Here is a 17045-nt window from a genome sequence, read left to right as displayed (position 1 = left end):
AAAAGGACTAGAGTCCTTTATAAATGACCTTATATAGCAGGCCATGTCTTTATAGTCACACCAATGACTGAAAGGTGTAGAAAATATAAGATCCTACTAGAAAGGCTCTCTTTCAAATAGGTGTTTTTCATACATATATCAAAATCACACAAGATTTCCTGAAAGTTGTTACAGCAAAAATATCTTTGTCCAATAACACTATTGTTATTAATATCAAGAAAGATATAAGACAAATATGTTTTCCCAAAGGTATATATCACTGTCATAGAAACTGTCCAGAGCACAATATAAGTGGAAGTGGGGTCCTCCATACGCTTCTATTTGAAGATGGTACTGTACTAATTGCATCAAGCCCTGGAATAGAAATAGTTTTCGAATGGGATTTATAATCATTAAAAAGAGATTAATCTATACACAGAGGAAAAACTAAGTGAAAAATAAAAGATTTCTGTTGTCCACACTATACTATGCAACAGGAGAAATAGTCTATAGATTATTTCTGTGTGTGTGTATGTGTGTCTCTGTGTGTGTGTGTCTGTATGTGTGTATACAAATATTCACATAATATGAAGAGATCTGGAAAATTGTGCAGTGCTTTATGTTATAGCTTTGGCTTGTGAAATAATATTATATCTGATGAATTAAAGTTGCAGGTCACTTAAAGGTAAATGGAAAAGTGCACAGCGGATATAAGTAGTCTGGAACTCAAAATCAGTGAAGATTTCTATAGGAGAAGTGTAAAGGACATCATCAGAGAGTCTGAAGAAGAAGTGGTGTGGTTATATAATGAGTATGAGGGATAGCTAAGTGACAGTCTATGGGCTTCAATAGTAAGTATGTGATGTCACAAATTTGACAAGAGGGCCCTTAACATGGGGTAAATCCCCTGAAAGTCACATAAGACTATTCTTGTAGATAAATTGAGATATGTAGTAATGAAAGATAAACACATCAAGGAGCTCACTGATCTAAATGTAAATTTTTGTCAACTATTATTTGTTAGGCCTACTAATGGATTTTTCTGACTCACAAAGATGCATATGCTATATTTTCTGAAGGATTTAGAATCTAAAGGAGCTTGTTAGAATAGAACTCTTGGGTTTATGTAATATGTAATCTGGCTTATTAAGACAGAACATAAATCCTATGTGCTCATAGGGACTTCACTGTTTTACATGTGCTAAAATGGAAATGTGTCAAATATGAATTCTAGAAGGACAAAGTCAATGAAAGGAGAGATCTGAAGGCAGAAATAGGTAGATAAGTAGCAGAAAGAGGAGAGTAGAAGCTAAAAAGAGAAGTGTATTTAGGTTTCTAAATTAAGAAATGTGGATAAATACTTCTGTCCTTCTTACCTTTCATACTCTAATCTCTTCCCAAAGTAAGTATTGTTCTTCTTGTAATCATGAAGTTGATCCTCTTGTCGAAGGAATTCTTGACGAAGCTCAGCAAGTTGTTCTAAACCAAAAACAAATAAATATAAAATGAAATGAAAGTTCACTCTGTGATCCTACAACTGACAAATTCAACTAAATTGTAGCAGGTTTTTAAAACGATAATGTTGCACATTTCCCAATTAATCTGTGCATACTCTTACAGGCGATAAATGATATCATTAGAATGGTAGACTGATTCTCATATATAAATGGATAATGAAATTTATTTTAAATTTTTGTAGCTTAACTGTATTAACTCATACTAAAAATAATAAAGTTATACCTCATATAATGTAAATCAAAGATGTAAGTGAAAGTATAGTACAAATAGTTCCTCCTCCTTTACAAATTCAATAATCTGTGATTTCATCAGCTGCTAAATTGAATAGTAGAGAGATTACAAAAGCAGGAGTTTGAAAGACCTGAGTTCAAATCCTACTACATATATTTACTAGTTGTATAATTCTGGACATGTCATTTGATACCTAAATTTCTTTCTTAAGAACCAAGCCTTAAACCAAAACCAAATTGATTTTGGCCACCTAGAGGTCCTTGGCCAACCCTCATATGGTTATTGTTTAGGTCTTGAATGACTCAATATGTAAATAGCAATCATTTATGCTTTGGACAAAAATCCTGAGGGTTTTCCCTTCCTAGATACATTCATTTATTTAGATAGATTTTTTTTGAGGGGGGCATTAGGTGAAAGAGGAGATTCTTTTCAATTGCTCCCTAGCTTAATCACAAAATCATACAATATCAAACTGTTAAAGACCTTGGCTTAAAGAGGCCAAGATCTCCCATTTCATCAAGGGTCATCTCCAGTCATCTTGATCTATATTTTACCACTGGATCCTTTTGTCAGGCAAAACAAATTTATTATTGGTCATGTCCAAAAAAAATACCTATCTCATTCTGGATTCTAAATCTTCTACTTCTTTATCATGGGAAAGGCAGCACATTTTAGCATCAATACTCAGGAACTATGGTTGACCAATGCATTTGTCAAAATTCCTAATTCTTTCAGAGTTGTCTTTACCATATCGTAGTCACTGTATAAATTGTTCTTTTGGCTGTGTTTACTTTACTTTGCATCAGTTCATACAAGTCTTCCTAGGTTTTCCTGAAATTGTGCCCGTTAGCATTTCTTGGAGCACAACAGTATTATCACATTTATACACCTTAATCTGCTTAGTCATTCTCCAACTTAAAGCATACTCTCAAATTTCTATTCTTTACTATCATGGAAAAGAAGCTAGATATGTTTAAAGTTTATTTTACTTAGAATATTTTCTTTAATATCCTCTCTCCTCTTTTTCCTTTCTCGACTTCCTAATTGAATGAAATGTATTTTTGTACCTCCAACTCCATGTTTGTATGTATATTTCGTCCTCCTTTAGTCAGCTGAGATGAGTATCAACTATTCTTCCTTCCCACACCTCTCCTTTTTCATTGGATGTAGAGGTTTACTTGTACACCTTGAATATGTGGGATAGATTTCCCTAACTTTTCTTTCCCTCCAAGCGTATTCCCCTTTCCTTCTAATTCTATCCCTTTCTTAAGATAAATAAGATATAATAGAACCATTTCCGGGGCTTCTAATTGGACTCCTTGTATGATCCTGGATGATAAGGGTCAGAGAAGACACATTATCATTTCCTCATATTTGAATGTATGCAATATTTACTTATGATCCTTTTTCACTGTTCATATGTGATTATCTTTTTATGTTTATCTTAATTCATGTATTTGACCTTCAAAGTTTCTCTGTACCTCTATCTGGCCTTTTCATCAGCAATGCTTGGAAGTCTTCTATTTATTAAAGATCCATTTTTTTTTCCTTCTTTAGCATTATACTTAAGTTTTTTTGGCAAGCTATTCATGGATGTAAGCCTACATCTTTTGCCCTCTGGAATATAACATTCTAAGCTCTTCTAAGCTAAATCAAATATGATCCTTACTGTGACTCTTTAGTACCTGAATTCTTTATTACTAATTATAGCATTTTTTCTTTGATCTCAAAGCTCTGGATTTTGACATAATGTTCCTGGGAGTTTCATTTGGGATTCCTGTCAGGAGATGATCAGTGGATTCTTTCCATTTCCACATTGCTTTTTGGTTCTAAAAGACCTGAGCAGTATTTTATTTAAGATGTCTTGAAACATAATGTCTAGGATTTTTTTTTTTTTAAGATTGAGCCTTTTAGATAGTCTGGTGCTCCTCAAATTTTTTTCTTGATAATTTTTTTCCAGGTCAGTTGTTTTGACTAAAAGATACCTAATAATTTCATCTATTTTCTTCAGTCTTTTGTCTTTGTTTTAATATTTTTTCTTGTCTTGTGGAGTCATTGGCTTATATTTCATTTATTCCAACTTTTTTTCTTTTTAAAATACATTTTATCATTTATTTTTAACATTTGTTTTTAAACTTTTGAGTTCAAAATTCTTTAACCTCCTTCCTGTCCATACTTATTAATACTGAAATTAATTCAATATTATTTTGATAAATGAAATTAATATTGAAATTAATTCAATTTTAATATTGAAAGATATTTGATAGAACATAGATTTAGGCCATTATTTATATTGATACCACAATATAAATTCCAAATTAAGATGGAATTTAAATATGAAGTTACATTAAAAAAAGAGTTCATTGGAATTGTGACTGGATTTCAAGTCAGAGAACTACTGAGAAGAGAAGAAATGTGATATCAGTTATACATGTGAAATCATGTAAAATATATTTCTATATTAGCTATATTGCAAAAAGGCAAGAAAAAATTTTAAAAATGAAAAAAAATATGCTTTAATCTATACTTACACTTCACCAAGTTGTTCCTCTAGAGGTAGATAGCATTTTTCATCAAAAGTCTTTGGAAATTGTCTTTGATCATTGTATTGTTCAGAATAGCTAAGTCATTCATTCACAGTTGATCATTGTACAATATTGCTATTATATGAACAATGTTCTCCTAGTTCTTCTCACTTCATTTTATATCAGTTCATATATGCTTTTTTCCCAAGTTGTTCTGAAACCATCTTCCTTGTCATTTGTTTTTTTTTTTTTTTGTTTGGTTTTTTTTTTTGTTTGTTTGTTTGTTTTTTGGCGAGGCAATTAAATGGCTTGACCAGAGTCACAAAGCAAGTTAATTGTCAAATGTCTGAGGATGGATTTGGACTCAGGTCCTCCTGACTCTACGGCCAGTGCTCTATCCATTGCAACAACTAGCTGCCCTCTGCTTGTCATTTTTATGGCACAATAGTATTCCATCACAATCATACTACAGCTTGTTCAGCCATTTCCCAATCAATGGATATCCCCTCAATGTCCAATTCTTTGCCCTTATAAAAAAGCAACTATAAATATTTTTGAACATACAGATACTTTCCCTTTTTTTTTTTTAAATCTCTGAGTTATAGACACAGAATTGCTTATTCAAAAGGTATACAGTTTTACAGTTTTGGGGGCATAGTTCCAAATAGTTCTTCAGCATGTTAGACAAATCCACCAATAGTATTTTAGTTTTGCATTTTTTCCACATTACCTACAACATCTGTTATTTTCCTTTTCTGTCATGTAAGTCAATCAATAAGTGTGAGGTGGTACTTCAGAGTTGTTTTATTTTGCACTTCTCTAATCCAGATGAAATTAGAACATTCCCTTCTAATTTTCAAGGAGCTTGTTACTTGAGTAAAATTCTGTACCTATTGTGCCAAGCTGTTACTTCCCTTTGTAATTCTTTCTTCTATTTCCTTTTTCCCCTCCAATTTTTCCTCTGACGCTCTCATTTCATTGATAAAAATTTATACTTAAAATTCCTTCTTCATCCAAAAGTTCTAGTTGAATTTATGCAAAAACATTATTATTCTCTAAGGCTTTACCTGTAGATGTTTTGGAATTATTCTTTTCTGAATTTGTGTCTTGAGTATCTTGTCACTGTAATAGCTTTTTACAGTGGCATCTTTTCATTTGCTCATTCTACCAGCCTACATAGTGACATCAGACTTGATGTTACAGCTGGTAACACAGAGGTCTGCTTCTGGAAGGAAGTCTGAGCCAGTTCACTGCTGTTTTCTTAGGACTGAATATAGTGTCATTCAATTGAGGGACAACTCAGGATGGGGACTTGCAATTTTAAGTAGTCCCAAAATAGTCTGATACAGGGCAAAATCTGATTGCTATATTCTTGGACTCAGTTTTACAAATTTCTGACCTGGGTTTGAATCTGAACAACAAGAGACTACTATTGAACTCAGTTCCTATCAGCCAGCTGTGAAGCCTTGCTGGTTCTGAGTGACATTACTACAATCTTCCCTTTGGTTTAGATTTCTGGCCAGATAATTATTATGCTTTCACAATGGGCTAGATTCTAGAATTGAGACACAACTTTCCACGACACGGGTCTGAGTTGGTTCTGCTTGCTTCTGATTTTGATCTCTTGGCACACTGCCAGGGCCTATGACCTATTGCTCTCCTGGAATATTACCTCTACATCTAGGTCCCTTTCTAAGTATGTCCTGATTTATGACCAGGACCTGGAAAGTGACTGACAAAATTTAGAGTTGACATTAGTTCCCATACTCTAAAAAGGGTTGGGGTGAGCCAGTATGGGCCTGGGACTTTGTCTTGCCCTGAAGTGTTGTGTACAGTGTGCTCCCAGTGAAATTCTTTCCCTACTGTCTACAGACCTCTTTTTCTGTTTCCTTATGGTGACCCAAGACAGGAAGACCTAGATTTTAGTTCTATTTGGACATATCCTTGCTATGATAAGTGAAAGTAAGAGGGGGATGAAGTTGAAACTACTCTACCTCATTTTACCCCTAATACCTTAATTGGGTAAGAACACATCTCAAATGACCAATAAATTAAAAGACCATGGACAAAGTAAAAAAAAAGCCTTGGAAAAAAATGAAGTCTCATGGAATATAATATTTTGACAAAGCAAATTAAACTGATGAGAGAATTGTAAGCATGTGGCTTTCCAACACATCCTTAAGAAGGAACTGCCTCAGAAAGGAAAGAGGCCTTAGCTTTGGCCTTGGCCAGATCTTTGCCCTTTCTCCTCTCCAACTTTGACTGAAGAAGGATTTTGCCAGTTTTAAAGAGTCTGAAGCCATTTTCCTTACCAACTTCCAATTCTTCTGAAGGGAAAGTTTAGGGTGAGTGATTCTGTTGCTATCTTTTGGGGGAATGGGTCTTTTATTATTCTAAGACCTCAGAGACAGGCTGGGGACATATAAGCTTTCATTATTCCCAACATGATCTGATCTGGGACAGTCTGATTATTGCCATCCCAGTCTTGGCTCTGCAATTTTATAACTTGGGTTTGAATTTGAGTAAAAATAGACTGTTTCTGGACCTTCAGCTCCAATTAGGTAGCTGAAAAACTTTGCTAAATCAGAGTTACAGAACTGTAGATTCTACTTTGGACTGGGATTCTTGCCCTGGTTATTCTTCTGCAGGCTGGAGTTTATTCTACAAATGAGACCCTACCCTGTGCCTGGGCTCTGGGCTATTTCTGCAAGCTTCTGAATTTCTTCCTTTCTTGCGACACTATCCAGTATCTCTCCACTTAGAATACCAACCTTGCATAGATCACCTTATCAGTCTGCCCTAGATCTGTGATCTGGGCAGCAACAACAAAGCTGTTAATTCATACTTGTCTCCATCATAGTTCTCCATTGTAGATCTGGGACTTACTTTTTAGCTAATGTACAGTCAGTCTCTCAGTGCTAGGGTGCTCCCCTCTATATGTAGTGTATTTCTGGCCCAACCCTATCCCCAGTGTCAGCAGATGTTCTTTTCTGTCTATCTCCTCAGGCTGAGCTGGGCTAGATAAGTGACTCACTGTAATTTTTTTCTAGATTTCTCTATTAGGATTTGGTCTGGCATATTTTTTAGATCTGTTTGGAGGAATTTTTGTGGAGGAGGTCTGGAATGCACTAATTCCTACCACTTCACTATCTTGGCTATACCTCAATTTAGTATTTTTTTTTTTTTTATTTTGTTGGAAGCTCTGGACTTTTGACTATAATGTTCCCAGAAGTTTTCATTTGGAGGTTTCTCAGGATATGATCAAAAGATTCTTTCTATTTCTAGTTGCTCTCTTGTTTTAAGCAATGTTAGCAGTTTTTCTTTTATGATTTCTTAAGATGTAGTGTATAGGTTCTTCTTTTGGTCATGGCTTTTGGATAGTTTCATGATTCTCAAATTACCTAGCTGATTTTTACTTCAGTTATTTTTGCTGTGAGATACCTTATATATTCATCTATTTTTCCCTGTCTTTTGACTACATCTGTAATTATTATAAATTAGTTTCCTTTTATAATTTATTACTGCTGGTTTTTATAAATATAAAGGCTAACAAGCCTTGTGGACCCTTCTGAGATTGGTGAAATAGTGAAGAGAGGGAAAAAGCACGGAATTTAGAGTATTTCATCAGGGTTCAAATGCCAGCTCTACCTCTTACTAACTGTATGTCTAGGGATGAATTACTTTACCTCTTTGGAACAGTTTCCTCATATTAAAATGAGAGAGTTAAAACAGATGACCTGACTACTCCTTCTAGTTCTGAATCCTTGAACCCAAAACCCAGTGCAGAAACAAAAGGAGATAAAATTCAATTTCTGACTTCAAAGAGTATTCTTTATTCTGGAGGGATAAATATGTATATGGCTAGGTAAAGTGAAGCAACTACATTTTAAAATAAGATTCAGGCATCACCTAGGAAATAACCCCCAATATAAACTATACAGAAGAATGAAAACATTGCAAATCTAGGATATGCCTTGTGCAAAAGCATGGAGACAGATGATGAATGCTGTAAAAAGAAAACATCTAGTTTAGCTTATTCAATGGTTGGCAAACTCTCTCTTTTTCTACTCCAAATCCCTTTCTAAGTAAAAGTTCCTTCTACTTTGTTGTCAGAGGAAAAGAAAAAAAATCTTTGTACCAAATATTTCTAATGTGAGTTTTATGCTCAAGACATATAGAAAACTAACATAAAACAATACCAAAAGACATTCCCCAATAGAAAAATAATGGAAGGATTTGAAAAACAAGTTCTCAAGAAATATACAAAAAGGATGCTCCAACTCACTAGTAATGAGAGATTATAATAATCTAATAATGAGAGAAATTAATACAACTCTGAAGATTTGTAAAACTCAGAAAAGTGGAGGGGAAATTACAGAAGATGCAAAATGTCACTATGTCTTTCTGGAAAGAAAAGCATAGTTACACCCTATAATAGAGTTAAGAATTAGTCTAACAATTCTGTAAAGCAGTTTAGAATTATATAAGTGATTACGATCTTCATTTCTTTTCACACTAAATTAAGACCACTTATAACAGCAATCTAAATGAGGGTTTTCCTGAGCTTAAGAAACTTAAAAATAAAGAAACTTGATCAACTTCTCTTACTATTTCAGTTCTTTTATTTGGTGGCAAATGCCTTTGAAAATAAGTGATTGTATGGTAATCCAAATATTCTTATTAGGCAGTGGGAAAAGAAACTCACATACAAAACTTTTATACCCAGACTATATATTTTTCTAGACAGCAGGAAATAGGTTTAAAGTACTGAAAGTCTCAAATCTGTATTCAGATTGGGGTACTGAGGAAGTTTGGATAGATTGTGGAGTATCTGAACTAAAAAAATACCTACACTGATGAAACCATTAACTATTGATATAATGATATATTTGAGTAAAATAAAAGTTATACTTGCCCAAGTCATAAAAGTTAGATCAGACTGGCCTGGTATAATAGTCTAGGAACAGGTCATTCAGCTCAGTCTAAAAAGCCTCTTATATATAATCTATTATTAAAACAACATTTATAAACACATTTTAGGATACCGTAAAGTAGGAATGACTATAGATATATTTAGTTCTAAGACATTATGCACAAGGGTTTTGTCATTTATGTTTATATATGGATCTGATGGTTTTATTTTTCTTATTTAACCCACCACTTCTTGGGTCTTAGTTTTAGACATTTAGTACCCATTTATTTATATTAAGTCCATAGTGAAATTTCTTACCCTTTAAACGATGTATGTCTGCCATCTGATATGATATGTTGTTCTGTAATTTTACCTGAAAAGAAAAATTTTATTTTGTTTTACTAAATAAAACATAGCTATTCATATTTACCATGGGCTTAATAATAAAAAGCAGAGCAGAAAAAGTTTTGATTTTGTAATTGCACAAATTTATTTTCTGTTTACATGTAAAATATTCCATTCCATCTAGTTTATAGCATACACTACAATATACATTTTTTAAAAAATGCCAAATTTGTAATGCGTGTTGCTCAATAATTTTTTAAAAGCTCAATGAGAGGCTATACTTCCCAACTCCAAATCATGATAGGAAAGATTAATTTTGAAAGGTATTTGTATTATAATAAGATAGGTACAGAGATATATTTAAAGTATCTAAAAGCAAACTAAGAATATTTAATATGAATTACGTTTTATTATCATCAATTATTAGTAATCGTTAGGTTACTTTAATGTGTTCTTTTTGATGAACCAATTAATTTAGAAATGTAAATAAAGATCTAAGTAAACGTGATGCCAATTCATAAGTAATAATAATATATAACCCATGGCTCTAAGCCTTCTAAAACTCTGAAATTTATAAGAATTGGGTATCCTCCTGGAGACCAAACCTTTAAAAAAAGATTTTTTTTCTGGAATATTGCTTCCATTCAAAGTTACTCCAGGAAAACTTCCTAGTATACTCATGATGTAGTTAATTTCTGGGTTTCTCTGACTGTGAATAAAAAGGGTCCATCATCAATTCATATATATATACACATACACACACACACATAAATAAGTGTATACATATATATTTACATATATGTATGTATGCAAGTAGAGTACAGTTTTTATTTCACACCAAGAATGAAGATGCAAAAGACTAATAGAAGCTCACAGTTTTAAAAAACACACAAAATGCTCAACTCATCAGAAACTTTCTCAAAAAAGAATTAAACTTGGTATGGACTTTTGACAATCCAGTAAGTCCCAGAAAACTCAAAAACTCCTAGTATCATATGATTTAAGTCTCCAGTAAAGGTAGATATGCTTTGGGGGCTGTTGAAAACAATCCTCTTTTTCCTGGACATATACTATTTATATTGGCCTTACTTCTCAAATAGGACACTACTCAAGAACTATGTAAATGATCCTTTTCATTACCCGGAGGAACATGTTTCATTAGGAAAATCCTTTCTCTCAAAGATCTAATCCTAGAATTTCCTAACTTGAACTAAGTAGTCACATCTTCTTTTTCCATTTATTTCTTCAGGAACCCTCTCAGAGTTCTAGGTGGTACCACCTCTTGAGCTGGGAAATTCCAGTCCCAAGATTTCCTTTTTTAGTTTGTGTAGAAGCACATGCAAATTTACCATGTACTTCTACAGGAATCCTACAAATGCCCCAGGCATTGTTTTCTTTTTAGGCTATAAATGTCCCCTTAGGATGTTCAGAATATAAGTAAGCACATGCATCAGAAATTTCCTATTTTCTTAATAAGTTCTAATGGGCACATTAGTTCCATGGTAAGATACCTCTTAGATGTCTCCAAAGGCATATCCCAAAATCTCGTTGGAGATTTATGTATGTATTATTGGGGATAATTGATGAATTCATTACAAAAATGATTCCCCTGCTCAATCATCCTTGCTAAAAGGAAGTAAGCTAACAGCAATTAACATGTACACAGAATTTCATAAAATGTTTTATATAAACCATCTCATTTGACCCTCACAACAACCATGAAGTATATAGTATATTTCCCCGGTTTTATATCTAAGGATTAGGTACAAAAAAGTTAACTGACTTGTACCAGGTTATAAAGATAGGAAGTAGCAGAATCAACATTGGAAACTAGAGCCTTTGAATCCAAACAAAGTGTTCTTTCCAAAGTTTTACAGCTGGCTCTCTAAGAATAAAAGTCTAATTTATTTCCTTAAATTCAGATGCTTCATAGTACAAGGGAAATAGGTTCACTGATTTAGAACTGGAAAAACTCCAGCGATCTTTTCTAACCCAAATGCCTCATTTTTACAAATGAAGAAGCTAAGATGTAGGAATGCCCAAGGTTACAAAGAAAGTAAGCAGAAGAGACAAGATTTGAACACAAATAAGTCCAGACTTGTTTTTTTGTTTTTTTTCCCCAGTGTACTTACTAGTCTTGAAAGTTCAAGGCCTAATCACAGAAAAGAGACCAATAAAAAGATATTAAACTAATTATAAAGTTTCAGGCATGAAGGTGATCCCAGGGAAGCCAATCACCCCCAAATACAATTTCTTACCATTTCAAGAAATGAAACAGGTAGCTTTACTCTCTAAAACAGGTAAATTCACAGTGATCAAAAGTCAGGCTCTCCTTAACAGATTAAGTAAGAAGGAAATGGTAAAAAAATTTTTATATCTGTATCATATCTAATTCATTCAATTATGAATGAATAGCACTTACTATGTACAAGGTAATATGACTGAGCAAATGATGACACATTCGAATAAAGAGTTCCTACATTCAAGGAGTTGACAATGTTTATAATCTAGTAGGAGAAAAATACCACTATGTACATAATTACAACACTAGTAATATGTGACAAATATTATGGACATTACTAAAAAAAGTTTGGCATTTTAGTTGAGACAGGAATAGGTAAGATTTCAATAAGTGATATATGAAAGAGAAATAAAAGAAGGCATTCCAGGCAGTAAGAGAAGGCATTCTAGGCAGATGATTGATATAGTAAAACCAGCAGAATGCAATGTACAAATTACATATAAAAGATGGCAGTTTGAATAAAATAAAAGGTAGTTATGGGGAAATAATGAAAGAGAAGGTAGAAGGGTAGACTGGAATTAGATTATATAGAACTTTGAGGGACAGATAGGGATCTGGATGTTTTTCTGTGGGGTAATGAAAATTTCTGAGCAGGAGTCTATGAAACAGTATTTTAGGCAAGTTAATTTAGTGGTAATACACTATGTGTATATCCGCTCAATCTTATTTGCTCCTTACAGCTTTTTCAATCATAAAAGGCATTTATGTGTTACACACATTATGTGTTACACATTCATTCTTTCAACATGGTTTTCAAAAGCTCTGCATACCAATTACTTATAAACTTAATACATAAAAATATCAGTTTTCCTTTTATCTGTTTTACTCACTTTTATATAACACATTTTACTCTTCTGATATTTTTTCATGTATATATCATGTGTATATATATGTACATATATATACACATACAAACATATATGTATATATGTTCAAAGGTTTAAGCATTTCTGCTATGCAATAGTCTTTGTAATACTGATTCTCTAATCTTTTTTTCCTTTCCTTTTAATAAAATCCTGTAAGCTTTTTCTGTAGTTTGTTTCCTCTGTTCTCACAATCATTTAAAAAATGTTCCACTTAGGTGAATTCCAAGACTAAATGTTGCTGTGTTTCCTTTTCTCTATACATGTATTGTCTTTTCTATCACTTCAAACAGGAATTTGTTACATATGCATTTCTTGTATTTCTGCTTTGTCCTAGTTCTGTTTCCTGTAGCCTAATGATTTCATCCTCAAATGTATTGATTTCTATTTTATAAGCAACTCCCCCATAATATTTCATTTTAAACTACTTTTCTTGCTTTCCTTTTTTATATTCTTGGGCTTGATGTTTCCCTCTACTGTTTTCTTCATAGGTTAATTTACAATACTAACTATTCAATGCTCTTCTCCTAAGACAATAGTTGAAATATTTTCTAATGCCATCCTTCTTATCAGGTACAGAAAAGACACTAAATGCTTGACAGAGTATTTTACTTTCAAATTTCTTTAGGGAATACACACATCGTCAAATCTGATTTCTTCAATTCACAATCATAATTATAAGTCTTCTAAACCAGAGGACATATTTTGAACATCTATAATATGTATTAAAAATTTCACCCTTACTTCTGTAAAGTCAACTACACTGATACATTTTTTTTTTTTTTTGGTGGAGCTACAAAGAGGTTCAAGTATTCTGGGAAGTAATTTTAAATTATAAAAAGAGAATAATTTAAACATCTAAACTCTCTGACCCAGAAATTCTACAGTTAGACTTATACTCCAAGAAAGTTAACAACAAAAAGAAAGGTATCATATAAACCAAAATGTTTATAGCAGCACTTCTTGCCCAGCAAAGTAAATGCCCATTAATTAAGGAATGGCTAAACAAATTATGGTACATGAATGTAATGGAATATTATTGTGGTATTTAAAGTAAAATTTGAAGATATGATGAAGCACAGGAAAATTTATATTGACTGATGCAGAGTACAAAAAACAGAATCAGGAAATAAAAGATATTACTATATAATATAAATTGAAAGAAAACTGTAAAATAACCCAAACTAAATGCTGTGAAATGACAATGTGGCCTAAAGAGGAGATATGAAAAACCACCTCCTCTCCTTCTCTACCTTTGCAGAGTGAAGGACGTAGGAGTGGAATAATATATGTAATGTTAAATATTTTTGATATGTTGATTAGTTTAATAAAGTGGTTTCCCCCCCTTTCATTTATTCTTTGTTATAAATAATTGCTCTGGAAGAGAGAGGAGAAAATTTTCATTGGGAAACATAGATGATATTAAGGGCAAGAGAGCAATAAAAAAAAATTTTTTTTAAATCCTACACCATTTGGGATGGGATACTAAGCACCTTTTCAGAGCATTTTGCTATGTTCTTCGTGTGAGAAACTGCATTCTTCTTCAATCCTTATAACATTAAAATTATAGTTTGACTTACCTTATAGGTATATAGACTCACTTCTCTTTCTTCATTTTATGCTATTTGTAATATTTGTAAGATGCTCCTCCTTTAAATATAATTCTAATTAGTCCTTCAAATTTTCCTTCGAATTTTCTTTCCCCCCTCTTATTCCCTTATCCTTGTCTCTATCTCTTTACTTATATGAGATTCTATATTACTTCCCTTCTGCTTCTTCAGGGCCTTGGATTCTAGACATAATAAACTGGTAATTCTTGCTCTTTCCCTCCATTTATTTTTTCAGGATTCTTTCTCTTTTCCTGTCTTTCATTTTCTGTGATCTTAGTCCAGATCCATTTCTTCTGAAGCAAATATTCCCTGTTTCTTTTTAGTGACGAGCTATCTTCTTACTATTTTTATTTTGCTTCTAGCACCTCTTATAAACCACAAATTAATTTCCGACTTTTCTTTTTCTTTGGCACTACATACGGAAACCTGTCTTCTCTATTTTCCTACAGCTTCCTGACACCCCATCTTATTGCCCTTTCTTTATGTTAAGAGACTTCCCTTCATATGGACATCCATTTCGAGTTCTGTTTCATTTTCCTCTTCATTGCTGAGTTGGATGCATAAATACATTTTTCATAAATATGTCCAGGAAAAACTACAAAGGTTACTTGCAATTCTCTTTTACAAACATTGTAGGGTCTTCCTCATCTGAAAAATTAGGATGATTTTGTGAACTACATTTTTGTCTTTGATTAATGTTGCTACATTCAATTAAATTCAATACTAAAAGGAATGCCTAAAAGGAATTTACAATCTCTTGGAGGGAACAACTATATCTAAATAAGCAAATACGGACTCCTTTTTGCAGGAAGAAAACCCTAATAATAAAGAAATCAAAGAGGATTCCACAAAGGGGTGCCAACTGAATTTATCATTGAAGGAAGGATTCTAAAAGAAGAAGGATCTAAAAGATATTGTGTTCAAGACATGGCATGGCCTATGTGAAAGTATGGAGGTAAGAGATGAAATGTTAACTAGGGGAACAATCAGTTGATTAAGTTTGATTCTAACACAGTAAACTGCAAGAAAGGAAGAAGAATGAAATAAAACTGGTAGGGCTGGAGCAGATCATAGAAGGCTTTAAATACCAATCTAAGGGATTTTCACTTTATTCTAGGGCTTTGCTAAGTTTGTTGTTGGAAGTTTTGTGAAAGATGGATTGGAGAGAAAGACCCCAGAAGCAGCAACACCAATGTTGTCGTTTGTCCTTTGTTTGTGAAGAGAATCAATGACATTATGATGTGATGGGTGATATCTTGACTTGCAAGTAAATTGGATTAAGTGAGGCAGAGCTACATGAATTGTCAATCTCACTCTATCTTCCAGAGTATTAACAGAATAGTGTACTCCTTAAGCCTATGCAAACTGAGGGGGTTGGATTATGATTTCCAAGGTTTCTTCAAGTTCTGGAGCCATATTCCTATGTTGTGGAGAAAGAATTAATGAAACTTGGCAACTGACTGAAGATGAAGTATGAGTGAAAAAGGAGAAGCAAGGATGACTGAGCTTATGAACATGGGTGACTGAGAAGACAGTGATCCCTCAGAGAGGAAGCTCCCAGGAAAGAGATTTATTTTTCAGTTTAATGCTCGCCTGTCAGATTCACTCACTGGATAACATCCACCTTCTCAGCAAAGGAGGTCAAATGATCTGTTCTAAGTGTGAGGGGATCAGGGTCTGATTCGAAATTGAGATGTGAAAAGTTCTGGAACAGTCACTGTGGGGAGTAAGGCAGTCAATAAAGGTAGACAGAGAGTTTATGGGACAGCAGTCAGGGTTCAGTTAAAGCTATTCACCACACATTTTTAAAAATCACATTCATTTCTGAAAATAGCATTCTGTCCTGTGGTATACTTTGTTTTAAAAAGAAATATCTAATTAAAAAATTTTAAAAGGAAAAAAGAGCAGTTCCAATAAAAAACATCAATCACGTCTAATAGTATATGCAATATTCCATATCCACAGTCCCCCTTTGTAAAAAGAAGATAGAATTCTAGATCTTTATTAAACCAATTTGACTTCATGACTTTTTCCAATGAAACTCTGCAACTCAGAAGAGAAGAAGTTATATGTAAATCTAACACAGGGTTCATGATTAAAAGATCATTATTTTATCAGTATTAGAAGAATGATGGTTTCTAAAATGGTGGCTAGTAGACATTAAAGTGACAAAGGAAAGTAGTCAAAGCTGGAAATGGAAGTTAGTGAAACCAGAATAAGAGGGAACTAATTGATTAACACAGAAATGACAGAGTGGGAAGGGTAGAAATATAAAAGGTGAGGTCAGGGTGGATTTTTTAAAAATTTCTTTTTTGTTGTGGAGTCAATCATAAACAATACACAATATACAAACATACACAATCATACACAGAAACACAAACATTTTAACAAAGAATAGTGAAAGAGGATTACTTAAGAAATCATGAGCAGTTATCTAGTTATTTTAAATTATGTATTTTAATTATATAATGTTATAATTTGTATATTTTAATAATTTAAATATGTACACACAAATTTAAGTAGTGTAAGAGTTGATCTGTATGAATACTGAAATTCACTACATAGAATAAATTCACTAAAACAGGATTCACAGGAAAAATTTTTGAAGAATGGTGGCAAATGGTTTAGAAATACAGTGAGTCTAAGAAGCAGTCAATCTACTCAGCCCTGAGAATCAACTAGAAGACTAGTTTTTAATACTGACAGTTGAGAAGTAAGTAGGGAAAAATGAGATTATAAATGGAGGAAGTAGAAGGCATA

At 33.0% G+C, this 17045-nt stretch overlaps 1 protein-coding gene across 4 annotated transcripts in view; it reads right to left on the bottom strand.

The window, feature by feature from the left end:
* Positions 1-17045, bottom strand: part of GOLM2 (golgi membrane protein 2) — a 91062-nt gene that overhangs the window by 58206 nt on the left and 15811 nt on the right. For all 4 annotated transcript variants that reach the window (XM_051977247.1, XM_051977245.1, XM_051977243.1 and 1 more), the window contains exons 2-3: positions 9484-9538; positions 1356-1458 (exon numbers count right to left, since the gene is read on the bottom strand). In XM_051977247.1, coding sequence (XP_051833207.1) covers positions 1356-1458; positions 9484-9538 — 158 coding nt within the window. The remainder of the gene's footprint in view (positions 1-1355; positions 1459-9483; positions 9539-17045) is intronic.

Source organism: Antechinus flavipes, chromosome 2, assembly GCF_016432865.1.
Source record: "Antechinus flavipes isolate AdamAnt ecotype Samford, QLD, Australia chromosome 2, AdamAnt_v2, whole genome shotgun sequence".
Lineage (NCBI taxonomy): Eukaryota > Metazoa > Chordata > Mammalia > Dasyuromorphia > Dasyuridae > Antechinus > Antechinus flavipes.
Note: the sequence above shows the minus strand (reverse complement) of the source record. Positions and strands in the feature narration are given on the sequence as shown.